This window comes from Mesoplodon bidens (assembly GCF_964165515.1).
Source record: "Mesoplodon bidens genome assembly, chromosome: X".
NCBI lineage: Eukaryota > Metazoa > Chordata > Mammalia > Artiodactyla > Ziphiidae > Mesoplodon > Mesoplodon bidens.
This window is the reverse complement of record NC_138163.1, coordinates 3,037,874-3,053,697: the sequence shown is the minus strand read 5'-3', so window position 1 is coordinate 3,053,697 and position 15,824 is coordinate 3,037,874. Positions and strand designations below refer to the sequence as shown.

The following is a 15,824-nucleotide window of genomic DNA, read 5'->3' as shown; positions in this document are numbered from 1 at the left end:
TGTAGCCTTCAAAAGGCCGCCTCACAAGCATGGTACCCAAACCGGTCCCCTTCCCTCTTGTGAGTAACCCACGTGTCTTGTCTTGTGACTCTGGAGTCGTGCAGCCAAAGTCAGTCCCGCGACGGCCCCTTTGGCGCCTGGCAGCCTCCTGTCACCCGCCCCGCCCCCCCCAGGCCTCTGGGTCTGTCATCTCAGCTCCCAGATTCCCTTCTCCACGCCACAGGGACAAGGTGGTGTTCATCGCCATTTCCCTCTCCTCTTAGATTTGGCATTCTGCAAGGCTGGCCCCTGACACAAGTGCTGTTATGAGATTGAATCACCCCCAGGCGAGCTCCCGGAGCGGCGCTCCGCCCTGACCCAGTGCCCTGACCCGGCTCGTGGTCTTAGGCTGCCAAATTCAGGCCCCCTGGAGCGCTGCTTTCCAGTCTTGAGAGTCACTTAGGCACCCAAGCCTTCTGGCAGCTTCTTCTTCCTACGTGTTGTGTTGTTAGAAATACACCAGGGCTGAGGTCTCCAACCGCCCCGCCCCCCTCACCCACCTGGCTCCCTCTGCTGGCGCTACCAGCCTGGCCCTGGTCACGAACTTGGTGAGGACAGGGCCCAACTCCTTCTTCAAGCCTGCATGCTGCACGCTCCTCTGTTCTTGAAAGCACTCGAATTCGTACTCGTCTGAGCACACTCAGCTCAGGATGATCATGAGAAGCTCAGGCATCACTGCTCTGGGATGAGGCTGTCGGGGGCGCCAGGGCCAGACCCCGACTCTGGAGGTGAGTCAGTGCCCGCTGCAGGGAAGGTCCCCAGCCTCCTGAGACCTCGCAGAGGTGCGAGTGGCAAAAGGATCCCTACAGAGCCCGGCACAGTGCTTGTAGGGCGGTCAGGGTGTGGTCTAGCTTTGTGCGTCCCCCCTGCATCTTCAGGTGACGCCTTGATCTCAGGGTCTGTGGGCCACCGCAGCTTTGCAGGAAGCTCACGGTAGCAGCGCAGCACAGGCACGGAGAGGGCAGCAGCGGGGCCTGGTCAGGGGATCAGCATGAAGGCTGGTGTCCAATGATGGGGCAGGGAGCCGGGCTGGGCAGAGCAGAGGTGGGGGGGCAGAAAAGAAAGGCAGGGGCACAAGGTGGCTGGCCTCTTTGAGGAGGAGGGGCTAGGATAGCTGCCTGGAGGGGGCCGCCTGGGCCTCCATCAGAGGATGGCTGTGTGGGGACTCTTGTGGTGTTCTGTGTCACACATGCTAGCGCTGGGCGACTGGCCCCGAGATGGGCATTTTCTCAAACAAGCATGCCTTTGGTCTATTGTAAATGAAGATAAAGTGTGAGAAAAGATAACGAAGGCTGCGTGGAGACTAAGATGAGAGTCTCAGGCCTGGGCAGGTGTGAAGTCGTGTGTTACCCACGTGGCTCACCTCTCTCTGACCACAGGGCCTGGCTGTTAGTAATGGTAGCTTGATCGCAAAGTGACTGGAATCAAGTCCCACAAAACAAGAAAATACCCAGTAGATCCAAGGCTAAGAGGGGAGCTGTTCTCCACCTCCCAGCGGCCTCTGGAATCAGCAACAAACAAGGCAGCTTTCCTTGTTTTGGGGCCTTTCCCATCGGACTCCCACACTGCCCCCCCTCTCCTTCCTGGGGCCAAAGTCAGGAGTGTGTTGGGAGCCGCTTCTGTGTGGGTTACCGAGCACCCTCGTGTGTTGCAGACACCTGGCTGCCTCCCCCCGCCGCCCCTGCCTTGTCTGACTCTGTCGTTCCTGTCCCTCTGTCCCTCATCCCTCGCATGTGCTAACCTCTCTGGTCACTCACTCTCAGGTCTCGGGTCTCTCTCACCTGTCTCCTACCTTCCCTCTTCGTCCACTGGGGTGACCATCACGGGCACCCCTGATGGGACGGCTCCCAGACTTCGTGGGGAGGTCATGATGAAACACGCAGGCATGGCAGGAGTGCAGAGTCTCCAAAAGGCCCCTGCCCAGAGCAAGTGCCCTTCCAGCCAGTCCCTGTAGGATGAAGCCCAGCCTGTGAGTGAAAAGGGTCGGGGGATAGTGCCCCAGGCAGAAGGGACAGCACACATGTGGCATCTTCCAAAACCTGGAAGGTTCGGGAATGCAGGAAGGGAGAAGAGACAGGACTTGGTGAGGGGTTAGACCACACAGGGCCTTGAAGCCAAGGTCAGGACCTTACCTTCAGGCTGGCGGGAAAAGGCCACTGGGGGCTGTTCAGTGGCGTCCAGGAGCCTGGCTGGGGCTCAGGACCCAGGCTGGTGGCTGCTGTGCAGAGAAGCTGGACGGAGGCCAAGGGGAAGCAGGGGGAGCTCCCCAGACCCCACCCCATACCCCCTTCACCCCTCAGGTGGCGAATTCCCTCCCCCGTCTGCTTTGCTCCACGAGGGCAATGCCAGGTGTGGGCTGTCTGGGCTGCAGCAGGTGCCCAGGGCAGCTTGTGAGCTGAGCGCGGGAGGGAGTGGGCGCTGTGGCCAGAAGAGTCAGGCTGGGAGGCCCCACGGCCCGGGAGCACCCTTCTCATCTTTCTGCTCCGCGCATCAACGGGTGCAGGAATCGGCTGAGGCGGGGGGGCGGCGCTGGCATGGCCAGCAGAGGCTTTGTGAACAGGGACAGGAGCCAGTGGCCTGGGCCCCTCCCCTGGCACTGCCCCCTCCAGGGCCTTCTGCCCGCGCCCGTCCTGGCTGATGAAGACACGTGGCTGCGAGGTGCTGGAAGTGCCAGTTTAACAGAAGGGTTTTCAGTCAGCAGCGCGATGTATGGAGATGCAGAAACAGAGGTGCAGGGGGTGTGCGGGGCCACAGACATCAATGCTGCTGGGTGGTGGCCTCAGCCGAGGTGCGCGTTAGGAGCACCCGCTGGGGAGGACGGCCAGGCCACGGCTCGCAGGGAGGGGCCCCTGTGCCTGTGGCGGTGAGGGCGAGGGGCGGGAGGCAGGGACCGGGCTGGGGAGCGGCGGCAGCGCTGACCCACATCTCTGCCCGCAGACGCCCATCCACCAGAACCTCAAGGAGCTGCTGGCCGTCCGCGCGGAGCTGCAGAAGCGGGTGGAGGACCTGCAGCGGGAGGTGGCCGCGCGAGCCTCGGCCTCGTCTGAGCGGGGCTCCTCGCCATCACACTCAGTCACGCCCGTGCACACCTCGGTCTGACGCCGCTGTCCCTGCGGCCCGGGCGGGGTGCCTGCGACTTGTCCGGTTAAGGCCCGTGTGCCCGCCATGTCTTGACGGCGCTTTCCACCAGTGACCGACCGTGTGCTAGGGGATGGCGTAAGTGCTGTTGTGTCGTCAACACCCTTTTCCCTCCTGCCAGTGCTTTCCCAGGGCCGAGTGGGGGACACTCAAGCGAGCAGAACGCAGGGCTCAGGCTCAAGGTGGGGAATCCTCGTGACAAGCCACCCCGCTCCCCTAGAGGCTGTGGCCAGCCCCGTGGCTCCTTCCTGCCCTCTGCTGCCCTCCAGGGTTTCTCAGTTAACTCTGTGCCAGGGAAGACAGGCTGTTCCCGTCTTCCCCAGGGTCTCCTCACGCCAGGGGTCCTCCGGTACCACTTCCTGTTGTGTACATATAAGGTATTTTTAAAAAAGAGAAACATGCCTTTATTTTCCTACGTCCTTTTTTTATGTTTAGACTAGTCACCCAAGGAGGCATCTGCTTGACGGGACTGGGTGAGGAATTTTTAAACCAAGCTCATGCTAACTTTTACGTGGTACATTTGAAGCACAATTTGAATGTGGCCACTTAAGGCCACGTGTTCTGTCCTCACCCGACTCTGGGACCTGCCACTTCCCCCTGCTGACAGCTGTCCGTCACGGCGGCTCTGCTCTCCCCCCTGTTATCCGCTGTGTCTGAAACAATGGTCCTCGTTTTATCGAGATCCCTTCAACTCAGTTTCTTCCCGTCACTGCATGTCGGTATTTTAAAGCAACCACTGCGCTGTGACTTCAGATGCCGAAAGCAGAGCGCTCGCCTCCCTCCGTTTCCTCATTGCAGAGCCCCTCGGGCCTCTCGTCCCCATCTCACACCTTCACTCACCGGCTGGGCTCTGGGACTCCATCAGTCTGGGCAGGAATTAATTGACCATCAGCTGGTCCACCCACTAGAGCTAGAGCTCTGAGCTGCTCCGCGTGGCGCGTCACACAGAATCTTGCACATTTGCCCCCCGCCCTCCTCCTCGTGGTGCCCAGGGCCGTACCCATTCCTGCCAGCCCTGCCCGGGACCCCAGCGCTGCAGGAATTAAGCTTGCCTTTGAGTGGGGGGAGCTCATCGCATCAGACCTGCATGCAACTGCCTTATAGTTTCTGGTTGGTTTCAAATTCCTGGATGCTACCCAAAGCCCTACACAGTGACCTGATTTTTGAAAACATCATTCTTAAAGGTTTTTTACACTCAAGTACTTAGAAGAGTAGATGTTTTTTCAACTTGGAACCTTCTGATTCTTATAGAAAATTATCTGGTATCTATAAGGTATCAAATATTTATTCGAGGTAATTTGATAACCTAAAATCAATTCTCCATTTTTATCATCTAGGGAATTTGCTTCTAAACTCTGTTTTAATTGACGTAACTTTTGATTCATGCTTCCCATATAGCTGAAACCTTATTTATGAAGGGATAAACTGGATTATACATTGATATACTGATGTTTTTTAAGTGGGGACCCATTTTTTCCCCAGAAATATCACATAATCCCCAGCTGCACTAAGACTGCCAATCTTGGTGTGGACTGGAGGATGCTTTTGACAGAGCCAGAGAAGCTAAGTGGGTCATTCTTGCCAATGTCAACGTCCTGGGTCCTAGGAGGACCCCTAGAAGCTCCCATTCCGTTTGAAAGCAGCACAACAGATCATTTTCCTTTGTGTGTTCTTAGCACAGAACTGTTTCTAAAACAACTTGAAGTACAGTTTTGTTACCTAGGCACTTCTTTTTTCGGTTTTATTTAAGTGTACTAGAATGTAAAACCTTTACAGTTCAGATTTTTAAAGACTGGTGCAGTATTGGTTCAGATTTTTAAAGACTGGTGCAGTATTGTATTTGCGTCATCTGATGCACTGTATTTCAATCTGTAATTAAAATAATGTTTGCTCCGTGGTCTCATTTTTTGTTGTCCTTTTAAGTTTTTTTTGGTCATTTTTCCCTTGTGGAAAATTAGTAAACATTCAATACACGTCATTTTATTACATGCCAAGCACAGTTAGTACATGTAAGGTACCCTTACATAACTTAATTCATTTACTAAGTTGTAAGTGCAATTATCATAAGAGTTGAGTGTTTTGGCTGAAATGGATAACTATTCTGATTTTAAAATCTGAAACGCCCCTGCACCTTAACCTTGAGAAAATGCTGAAGATGTGAGGAAAGGACTGGACCCCCTGAGAGGCACGTGTCGCCCCGAGAAAGCAGGGCCAGCTTTCCAGCCCATGAGTCCTAGATCTTAAGTGTGACAGACTTCTGAGAAGCCCTGGGGTCCCCCTCCCCCCGCCCCAGAGTCTCCGGAGGGAATGCTGGCCTTTACGGGGCTATAAGAGGCCTGGATGAAACCATGGCAGCCTCTGGGGACCACCCTTCTTCTAAGGCCTGGTGTCCCTTTCCTTCTCCACGCAGCAGTCACTGCAGTCGTGGGCCCCGGCAGCGACGCCTGAGCGGCAAGGCCGGGAGGGCCACAACTTCTGCACGGCAGAGTCACGTGGGGGCTGGGTTTGAGGACTCAGTTCTACTTTACTACAAGGCTGCTATGGCAGGAAGGCGCCACCCACCGCAGTGTGAAGCCCTGCCAGCGGCCCCCGCATCTTCCTCACGTTCCCTTCTCAGTTTGCAAGGCGCACCGTGTGACAAGCGCACGCCTTGTCCGCAGCAGAGCACGCTGCATGCGCGGCCCCGGCCCCACTCCGCTTTCTCGGGCTCAAACAGCCACACGTCACCTGGGTCGACCCTGGCTACTGGCTTTCTCTGAAGAAGGCAGAGCAGTGGGCTTAGGAGTCGCGAGTTGGGGGCCTGCCTCTGCCCCTCCCCACCCCCGTGACATGGGGCACGACCTTAGCTCCCTGTGCCACACAGGGGACCGCCCCCAGGAAGCCCGACATGAAGCCGCACAGCAAGAGGGTAAGTGCAAGAGCCCTAACCCTCTTGAGAAAGGCCCTTGGCTGGCGGGGAGGGGAAGGAGGTCACCTCCATATAATTAATTAGGAAAAAACAGCATTGCTTAACAAAGGGGGTGCCTTGACACTATCAGAATACAGGCAGGGATCTGTTAGGTTCCGTTTTGTTTAATGCGAACACGAGAGAGCTTACAATTCACAAACACGAGCACAGAGGAAGTACCAGGGATCCTGAGGTCAGTGCCCACCTCTTCTTCCTCAGAGAACTGGTACTGACCCCCACCCCAAGCAGCCGAGGCGGTGGGCCTGGTGCTGCTCTCTGGGTGCCACGGGGGGAGGGTGCCCAAGACGGCTAGGCTGCCCTGCCTCCTTCCCCCAGGGGTTCGGAGTTGCTATTGTAAACACTGAGCCCCCTCTCCGTGCCCCCAGTTAAGGTGACAGTGATCAGATACTGTCAGCTGGCCTTTCTAGCTCACTCACTGTCTCCACTACCACCTGGGATGGGCCCAAGCCGGTGGATGCAGCCTCCAGGTAGACACAGCTACAAGAGCCCCCGGGCATCAGCCAGCGTCGGTCCCCCACACCCCGTCCACAGGATGTGAGCCCTGCAAACGGGTGGGTGAGTGACTTTCAAGGCCTCTCCGGCCACTGGCTCAGGGATGGGTGCTAGGCTCTGGGCTTGCCACAGAGGGCACTGAGATAGACAAGAAGAGCGTGATGGGTCTCTCTTAACCAAAGTCAGTGCTACTGCGAAAATGCATTTGCAGAGGGCGCTGACTTCACATCACAGATAGGATTTCAGGGTCTTCACCATCAGATGAGCCTCGCCACAGAGCTAAGGTGGCCCACCGGGGGCGCCGTGCCTGGCCATGCCCAGAATCACATGGGCCATGTCACTTGCCTAGTCACTGCCGTGCCTGTGACTTCTCTATAAATGTCCAAACTTCCCAGTGGCTGGGAGAGAAGCATCTTGCCACACACAAGTGCTGCCTCGTCTCCTTCTTTAAAACGCCCGGGAACATTGGTGAGCAGCCCTCCTAACGCGATGGGCTTCCGAGCACCGCCCTGATCCTCCCCAACTCCTGTTACTCAGGACACGGGCCCTCCCTGGGCCCTGAGGTCACCCTGTTTTGCATTCATAGCTTGCTGTCACCTGAAGTCCGTCAGAGCCGCCTCCAGCCCAGCAGCAGTGGGGTGGGGACATCAGCCCTGGCCAGCCTGGAAGGGACGAGCCTGGCAAAGCTGACAACAGCCTGTCCCACGAGGGCAGGGCAGGGAGGTCCTGGAGACAGGCAGACCTCACCAGCGACCCCTCGGCTGCTCACTTCCCGGAGCTCAGGGGCCGCACACGATCCAGCGTGCCTGGCGTGAGCCTGCAGGCGTGGGCATCGGGGGGCCCACGGCATGCCCTGTATAACACGAACACACAAGGCCATCTAAGCTGCGGGGTCTGTTCAGATGTCAACTGTCTCCCTAAGAAGTCAGAGTTGCCTCATCCCAACCTAGCGGACGTGAAGGGGCTGACACAGCAGTCCTGCAGCACATGAAGCTGGATTAATAGGCCCCCGCCTTCCTGCTGAGTCACACGATGCTTCCAGAAGTGCTCTCTGACACCGCAAACTCATTATGCATAGACGGTGGGTCTAGACTCGAGCTCAGCCCGACAGCAGCGCTCCCAGGATCAGGACCACACGTGGGCCTGACAAATGTTCCAGGAAGGCAGCTCTGCTCCAGCCAAACATGACGGCGGCCACCGGTCCGGGTGCCCGTGGGCCCCCACGCGCTGTCCGTCAGAGGATGGGCAGGATGACTAGAGACTCACCGAGGCAGGTGAGCTCCCACACCAAGCCAACGTCCCTTTGTCCTCCCCTCCCCACTACGTACATCTTTAGGCAACCAACTGGCATGCTTCAGGCTCTGATGCTCATTCCTGACATCTGTAGCTTTTGCTACCAAAATAAGCACACACACGCCCCCAGCCCCAGTAGAAAACTCACTGCCACAGCATAAATGATCACTCAAACTAATCGTGTCAGCCTGGAGACCACGTCCAGTCCCACGGCACCATACGGGAATTAGGCCTGAGAGCCACAGCCTCCTGCACATCCAGAAGATTCCTGAACTCTCAAGGCAGGGATACTGTGACATGCATGTTTTCACTTAAATGAAAAGCCACCACTTGTGCCAGCTCTTGGGAAGCCCAGTGGCGTAAGGGCTGGCGCTGGAAAGAAGGACAGAAATAAAAACACCCCTGGGTTTGGCACGTGAGCCGTGTCACCCGGCGCTCACCGATGTGCTCCTTGTGGCTGAAAGCCGCCCAGCGAGGCAGTGCAGCGTGGAGGGGATGGCAGGGCCCCGGGCTCAGACTCTTGCCCTGCAGCACGCGTGTCCTCTGGCCGCCCTCCGCTCGGTCTCCCCCTCCCCAGCTCACTAAGGATTTCCACAGCAAGGCTCTCCGGAGGCCCTGCGGCAGGGCGGGCACACGAGGCAAACTCACGAACACCCAGAGCTCGTCCCGAAAACTGAGAACGACAAGAAGCCAATGACATCAAAGGAGCAGCGTGGCAGCCATGGGTCCAACGAAACAAGGAGCTGGGTCCCAAGCAGCGGCCCTGTGTGCCCACAGCCTGCCTGGCGGGGCAGGGCCTCACGTCCTCAGCCCCTTAGATCCGGGGCGGCTCTGGCGGCAGCGGCTCCGCGGACTGCGTCTGCAGCGCTGAGTATTTCACTAGGGACAAGAGAAACCCGTCAGGAAGGAGTCATGTCCACCCCACACGAAGACACAGAGACACGATCATGTCCTTCCCTGGGCACAGAAATCCGTTTCCCCGTGTGACTGCCCCAGACAACTGGCCCCTGGTGCCCGCTGTAGCCCTGGAGACGAGCTTGGCCTCCACTTCCGCATCTGTAAAGTGGGAATGGTCCCGGCACAGTGGCTGGGAGCTTTTTCGATTTTTTTCTTTTTTTTGGCCACACCGCGTGGCTTGTGGGATCTCCGTTTCCTGACCAGGGATTGAACCCGGGCCCCGGCAGTGAAAGCACCGAATCCTAAACACTGGACCACCAGGGAATTCCCAAGGGAGGTGTACTTTAAATAAAGCACGTAACACAGCACCTGGCCCATGGTAGGTACCAACACCATGGCGGCCAAGAGTTGAAAACATGAGTACAGTGACTGCAGCTGTAGAGTCCCTTTTCCCACGTTTGAAATCCAGGGCTAGCGAATCCACCCGGCATCCTATCCTAAGCGACCCGATGCCCCGCACCCCCCCCCACAACGGCCCACGCCCATCGCAGCCCCGGGCGGTCCCTCTGGCCGCAGCCTCAGCGCCCAGCCCAGCAAAGGCACGCCTGGGCTCCTGTCTCTCCTGCCCACCCCGGCCTGGAAGCCCTTCCCCGGCCTTGGCTGATGACAAGCAGCCTGCTCCCCTTCTCCATGAAGCCTTTCCTGGTCGCCTCGTTGGCATTCTGGGGCCACAGGCTGCATCTGCCTTGAGAGGTTGGCCACTCGAGGCTGGCAGCCTGAGGTCACACAGCCTGTAATCGCTGGCGGCTCACCGCAGCCGGCAAGTGCCTGACGACCACAGGACGGTGGGGGTGGGCCTCCCTCTTGCCTGTGGCAGTTTTCAGATGGAAAAGGCCCGGGTCTAGGTCTAAAGGATCCCCACAGCTTCCGTTGGCATCTGGCTGGCGCTGTGCTCCCCGTGTCCCTGGCATCAGCCCATCGTTCTGGCTGGAAGTTCTAGAAATGGCCACCTCTGAGCGTCCCTGCTTTCCTAGTCCAGTTCTGCTCGGTGCCGGGCCCGGCCGCTAGGGGGCCTTCAGCGAGACAGTGACCTGGAGGTCCTCACCTTGGGGGTCCTCACACACAACGGCCTCCGGGTTCTCCCCCTTCACGTAGTCCGCACTGAGACCCTCTGCAAAAGGCAAAGGGCGGAGTTGGTGACTGACGCGGAAGCAAAGGGTCCCCGGCCATGAGGCAGAACGCCTGACCAGGCCCTCCGTTATGGTGAGAAAGCCCAACCCCCTTCACGAACTCAGACCCCTGCAACCTGGGCCACCCAAACGTCTCTGTCCCCGTATCTGGGCGGAGAGCGGCCGGGGAATGTGTTACCCTGCCCTGGACTTCTCATCCTCCTCCTCAGATGTGACGTGCGGCAAAGGCCCTGACACCCTTCCCCGTTGGCAGGTGCCACCACGTTGTGAGACTGTGGGTCACACAGCAGCTCCACCCAGCAGAGGGGCACCCGATGGCAGGGCTCAGTGCCACCCCTGGGTCCATGTGCTGGCCCAGGAGCCAGGGAGGCAAAGAGGGAGCCCGGCACTGCATGAGTGACTGATGGAGAGGGGGCGGGGCAGGTGGCTGGATGGCCTCCGCAGGGCAGCAGGAAGAAGTCTGTCCCGGCCCCAGAGTGGAGGGTCCAGGGCCCACGGACGGCTGCTCTGGTCTAGTGAGTTATTTGGGCTTCCTCCCCACCTGCGTCCAAGAGGGACCTGGGGACTCTACAAAGCATCCTCTGCAGGCCAGCACTCAGGCCACTGAGTGGACTCCACCCCAGCCGCTGCTTGGGGAGACTCAAGAGGCCATGTCTTATCCCTGGATAAGCCAGGGACTGGAAGCCTCATCAGAGCCCTGGGCCTGTGGGAAACTCGGGCCACAGTTCTAACCAACCGACTGAGCAGGCACCAGCATAAGTCACTCCGCCACCCCGGGCTGCATTCAGGCTCCTCATGTAGAAGGGACACCTGCCTGCCCTGGTGCTCGCTGGGCTCAAGGCGGGCACCAGATGGGCCCAGGAAAAATGTGGGTGTTGCTTGGCGGAAGGTGTGGGGCGGGATGGGTGACAGAGCCAGTGGAAGCTGTTCCCAGCGGATGGGCCAGGGCCAGGAGGTGCGCCCTGAGCCTCCTGATCTCTGTGCAGCTGCCAAGCTGGCATGCGCCAGACTGTCTTCTGCCCGCGGGCAGGCCTCTGGTTGCTTCGCAGGGATGACCGCCAGTGGGCATCTGAGTCCTGAACAGGACCTCCATGCCCGCCCCAGCACCCCGAAATGCACGTGGAAAACTAAAGATGGTCATGGTTTCAGCCAAGTCGGTGAGCACCAGGGAAGGGGACGGGTGCGGGGTGGAGCATGGCGACAAGGAACGAGAGCAGTGGGCTGGGGTGGGGTGGGGTGGGGTGGGGTGGGGTGGGGTGGGGAGGGGAGGGGAGGGGAGGGGTGGGGTGGACGATGAAGTGTAGAGGCCAAAGCAGAAGAGGAAGATGAGTAAGTCAATGCACGTCGTTACCTTGACCTTCTGCTGCATCTGAAGGCAAGACACAAAGCTTAGGACCCTGGAGCAAGAACTCAGCCCCCGGCAACAAGCCACGTGGGCTTTCCACGCGACACGCCGACCCTTGGCACTGAGGGCAGAGACATGGGGAGCAGAAGGTCCCCAAGGCCGGGACCCCTTTGGTGGCAGTCGATACTGCAAGCCCCTGAGCACCACTGCGGGGTCAGGCCCTCCTAGCAGTCACATGCCATCCCCCAGGGCGTCCCCGTGCACCCGGTGCAGAGCAGCTTCTGCTCTGCCTTCCCTGACTTACTTCCCCGAGGAGATGGCTGAGGCGACTCTGGGCAGACGCTTAACAGAAAGCGTGGGCATGGGAGGTCCTGTCCCCCAGCTTCTCAGGGGATTAACCACCCAACGGACATCCATGGGGCTCCTCCTGATGGCAGCCCAGCCTAGGTGCCAGGGACACATCAGTGGCTGAAACACACACAGTCCCCCACGGAGAGCGATGGGCTGGGGGGTGGGGCAGCAGCCGCAGACACAAGCCCACAAGCCCCGTCCCACCCCGGCGGGGCAGCAGGGGGCGCTGTGGCGGCGTGCACGGCAGCCATCTCCGCTGGCCCACAGGCTGGGAGGGCGGGAAGGCTGCCTGGGAGGATGTCCCAGGCCTGAAGGAAGAGGGCTGCTAGAGGAGTAAACGGGACGCCGGGCGGGATGCTGGAGCAAGCGGCGACCACTCGGGGAAGTCAGTCCGTCTGTGGAGAGGCTTCTGGGGACGGGGCCACGGGCGGGGAAGAGAAGGGATGCGATTGGAGCCAAACCCTGAAAGGCTGTGAATGTGAAGCCCAGGGGCTGGGCCGGGAGGAAGTGTGCATTTGAAATGGATCCCGCCGGCTGCTCAGAGCAGGGAGAAGGGTGGGGGAGAGACCGGGGCAGGCGGGGGGCTGATGGAACCATCCAGATGGAGGACCAGGGCGGTGGCGGTGGAGAGGTGCGGTCCCAGAGCAGAGCTGGGCACGAGCCCCAGGAACGGGGACCCCACTGATGTCACATCAGGGGATGGAGGACCCAGGAGAGCTGGTGGGATTCATAAGGGGAGGCGCGGTAGCGGATACAACTTACACACTTGGAAGAAAATGTCAGTAGCACAGCGGGCGGACACAGAAGCAACGGGGGGCTTTTTCAAATGTGGGGATATGCTGCACTCAGTTCCCTTCTAAGGAAACTGGGCGTGATGGTGGTACTCGCACAAGTGTCCAGCTGAGGGGCTCAGGACAGTGTGGGTTTAGCGATGACAAGGACATCACCGACTAAGGGGAAAGGACCGGGGGGAGGGCCACCCACCCCTCAGATGGAACGGGGGGCCGGGAGAGGCCCGCAGTTTCCGTGAGCTTCCTGGGAGCCCGTGGGAGCCCCTGTCAGCTCTGCAAGCACGCCGGGACCCCTGGCCTGGGCCCCCTGGCGCCCAGCCCAGCAACATAACACCCTCACCTCCAGGCCAGCCCCCAGAGAGACAGGTCATATCCACATCCTCCAGCCTTGCTGCCACAGGGCTTTTCACTGTCAGCTACGCCCCTTCTCTTTGGTTTGTTCTCTCCCAAACACCACACCAATCGCTCAACTCTATGTACCAAGGCCTTCATGTTCTCACATTTTATTGGGTTTTGCCCGCTAATCCAGTTTGCAAAACCTCACATCTGTTTGTTTCAGGAAACAAGTGTGAAAATAATGTACTTTCACCTGAGTGCCCCCACCAGGACAGACATCTATTCTTGGCTTTGGACATCAACCTCTTTCTCACTCCTTGTTCCTATCTACTGGCACCCGTTCCCTTCTAGATTCACCGCTTCCCGTCTTGAGTTCCTTCCTTCAACAATCCCCTCAGCCTCTGTCTCCTCAGCTATAAAATGAGGGTGCCCGGCACGGCTGCCCCATCGGGCTGTGGGAGTGCTCAGAGTGGTGACTCACACTCAGTGCCGGGCAGTGTCAGTCGCTGGCGAGTGTGGAGCACTTGGGAAGCCATGCTTACTGTAAGTTTAGGCCCAGCTTTTAGTTTCTCGTTTACCCAACATGCATTTTAAAGTCTCAAAAGCCATCCCATGGCACACGAGCCACCTGGCCCAGCTCTGCAGTGGGCAGGTATTTGACAGCCGTGGATTGCACTCATCTCACTGTTAGGGTTACAACGCTGAACTGGGGTGAATGGTGGCCCCTAAAGGCTATGTTCATGTACTCACCAACCTGTGGATATGACCTTATTTGGAAAAACGGTCTTTGCAGATGTGACAAAGTTAAGGATCTCAAGATGGGATCATCCTGGATTTAGGGTGGGGCCCACACCTAAATGACAAGTGCCCTTTAAGAGACAGAAGATGACACAGACACAGAGGAAAAGGCCACCTGAAGACAGACGCAGAGACTGGAGTGATGCAGCCATAAGCCAAGGGATGCTCGGGGCCACCAAAAGCTGGAAGAGGAAAGAAGGATCATCCCCTAGAGCCTCCAGAAGGAACCAGCACTGCTGCCACCTTGATCTTGGATTTCTGGCCTCCAGAACCATGAGACAATAGATCTGTTGTTTTAAGTCTTCTGAGCTGGGAAAAGTGATAGCTCTAAGGCCAACCCAGCCTCCAGCTCTGCACTCCCTCTCACTCTTCCTGTTCACACCACTCTACAGCCAAGCTATTGGCACGATAGCAAGTGGGTGGGAACTCAAGCAGGGCAGCCATGAACAGCTGTGCAGGTTGTGCACTGAGATGTGAACCCTGTCCCTGGAGCACTGCTATGCACAGCCTGTGGAGCACCAAACACAATGGAGACGGCAGCAATATCCGCACACAAAGCATTCTGGGACCCAAGTCGTTTCCTGAGAAGCTCAGGTCCAGGCTAGAATTAAGCGCAGAGGCCCAGAGCAAGGGAAGGGGAAGCCTCACAGGGGATGGTCCTGAGCTGCAGGAAAGAGGAAAACTATGGCTGAGTCAGGGCCTCTCACTTGAACTAAAACTCGCCTGTCTTCAACCAGAGACACTCTCGGCAAACAGCGACACATCGACACTGTGCATATGAAACCATGACAATGGCATCCCCACGGGGCTCCCCCCGGCATGGGGCTCCCCCGACACGGGGCTCCCCCCGACGCAGGGCTCCCCCGACACAGGGCTCCTGTGGGTGGGCTTCTCAGACACATTCCATCTGTAACTATTCAGTTCACACACCTTGGATAGAGTCACAGCTACAGCCTAAAATGAAAGCCACCTATGTTACGAAGCTGGTGTGTAAGGGAGGAACCACACTCTCCTCTTTGTTTTAAACAGTTCATGATTCTCTGGCTCACGGGGAGGAGCGGGGGCACCCAGGCAGCGGGCAGCGGCTCCTTGGGATCTGAGAGGGAGGGGAGGGCTGCCAGGACCTCCGAGGTCCTGGGGACGCCTGCCTTCTGCCTCCAAAGGGCCCACGTCCCCTTGGGTGAGGTCCGAAGCCACATGGATATCCAGGGGCTCTCCTGTTCTTCGAGAAACCCAGGGCTCACCCTTGGAAGATCAAGGTCATTGGGCCCAGCCCAGTCCTCTCTTCCAGGCCGCTTTACACTTCAGTTTGGCCGAGGTCTGTCCCCAAGGGTTTTAAAAAGTGCAGCACCACCTCCACCTCAGCCTGGGGAGATCTGCTGAGGAGGTGTCTTGGGCAGGCTGTGGAAGGTTCCTGAATCTTAACTTGCTCGGGGTTCTGCCCCTTCCCCTCCAAAGCCCTGGCCCCTCTGTTCACATCAAGCAGCGGGAGGGTGCAGCCACAGGCGGCCGCAGGGCAGGTCCACTTACGCTGAATACTGAAGCAGAACTTCTTCTGCTGGTAGGAGATATAGCTGGAGACAGCGCCGATCAGGGCCATGGCCAGAGCACTGGCCACGCCGGCAATGGTGCCGGTCTCTGCCGACATGCCTGGGGAATGGAGAGAGGCGGGGTCAAGCCCGCGACACCACAGGGATCAGCTCAGGCACCTGGCTCTCCTCTAGCCAGTGAGCTAAGCTTGTTCTAGGGCCCGTGACCCCCAAGCCAGTGTGTGGGGCTGTGCCACTTATACCGAAGGGTGGAAAATGACACAGTGTGCCCACGGGTCTACCAAGTACTGCCCGTTTTCTGTAAGGATTTCCATTTTGAGCAGCTTGAAAGGTGGCTGTGGAGGCACTGCAGCCTCCACCCCACCAGCTGAGGCCCAGATAGGCCAGCGGGCTGCCCCTGGAGCCACTTCCCCGGGATCCAGAGCTTCACGCTTAATTCCTTTAAATGGCTGCACTCCTGTGCTGGTGGCCTCATGGACGGGTCTCTACCAGGAACTGTCACGGGAGGGTCAGGAAGCCCAGCTCTGAGACAAAAGCGGGCCAGTTTGTGGTTTCCAGCAGAAACCTCGGGACTCAAACTCACCGGATCCTGAGTCGTCCCCGCTGCCATACTGGCCATCACCTGCAGAAAGGACA

General features: G+C 58.5%; 2 protein-coding genes across 6 annotated transcripts in view; one reads left to right on the top strand and one right to left on the bottom strand.

The window, feature by feature from the left end:
* MTMR1 (myotubularin related protein 1) overlaps nucleotides 1–5,082 on the top strand; it is a 72,951-nt gene extending 67,869 nt beyond the window's left edge. For all 3 annotated transcript variants that reach the window (XM_081221657.1, XM_081221656.1, XM_081221658.1), the window contains one exon: nucleotides 2,977–5,082. In XM_081221657.1, coding sequence (XP_081077783.1) covers nucleotides 2,977–3,138 — 162 coding nt within the window. In that variant the 3' untranslated portion in view covers nucleotides 3,139–5,082. The remainder of the gene's footprint in view (nucleotides 1–2,976) is intronic.
* Nucleotides 5,083–6,229: 1,147 nt separating this feature from the next.
* Nucleotides 6,230–15,824, bottom strand: part of CD99L2 (CD99 molecule like 2) — a 111,020-nt gene continuing 101,425 nt past the window's right edge. For 2 of the 3 annotated variants that reach the window (XM_081221661.1, XM_081221659.1), the window contains 4 exons: nucleotides 15,772–15,810; nucleotides 15,169–15,288; nucleotides 9,933–9,998; nucleotides 6,230–8,809 (listed from right to left, as the gene is read on the bottom strand). In XM_081221661.1, the coding sequence (XP_081077787.1) occupies nucleotides 8,745–8,809; nucleotides 9,933–9,998; nucleotides 15,169–15,288; nucleotides 15,772–15,810 (290 nt within the window). In that variant the 3' untranslated portion in view covers nucleotides 6,230–8,744. The remainder of the gene's footprint in view (nucleotides 8,810–9,932; nucleotides 9,999–15,168; nucleotides 15,289–15,771; nucleotides 15,811–15,824) is intronic. The other variant, XM_081221660.1, reaches the window with a different exon arrangement.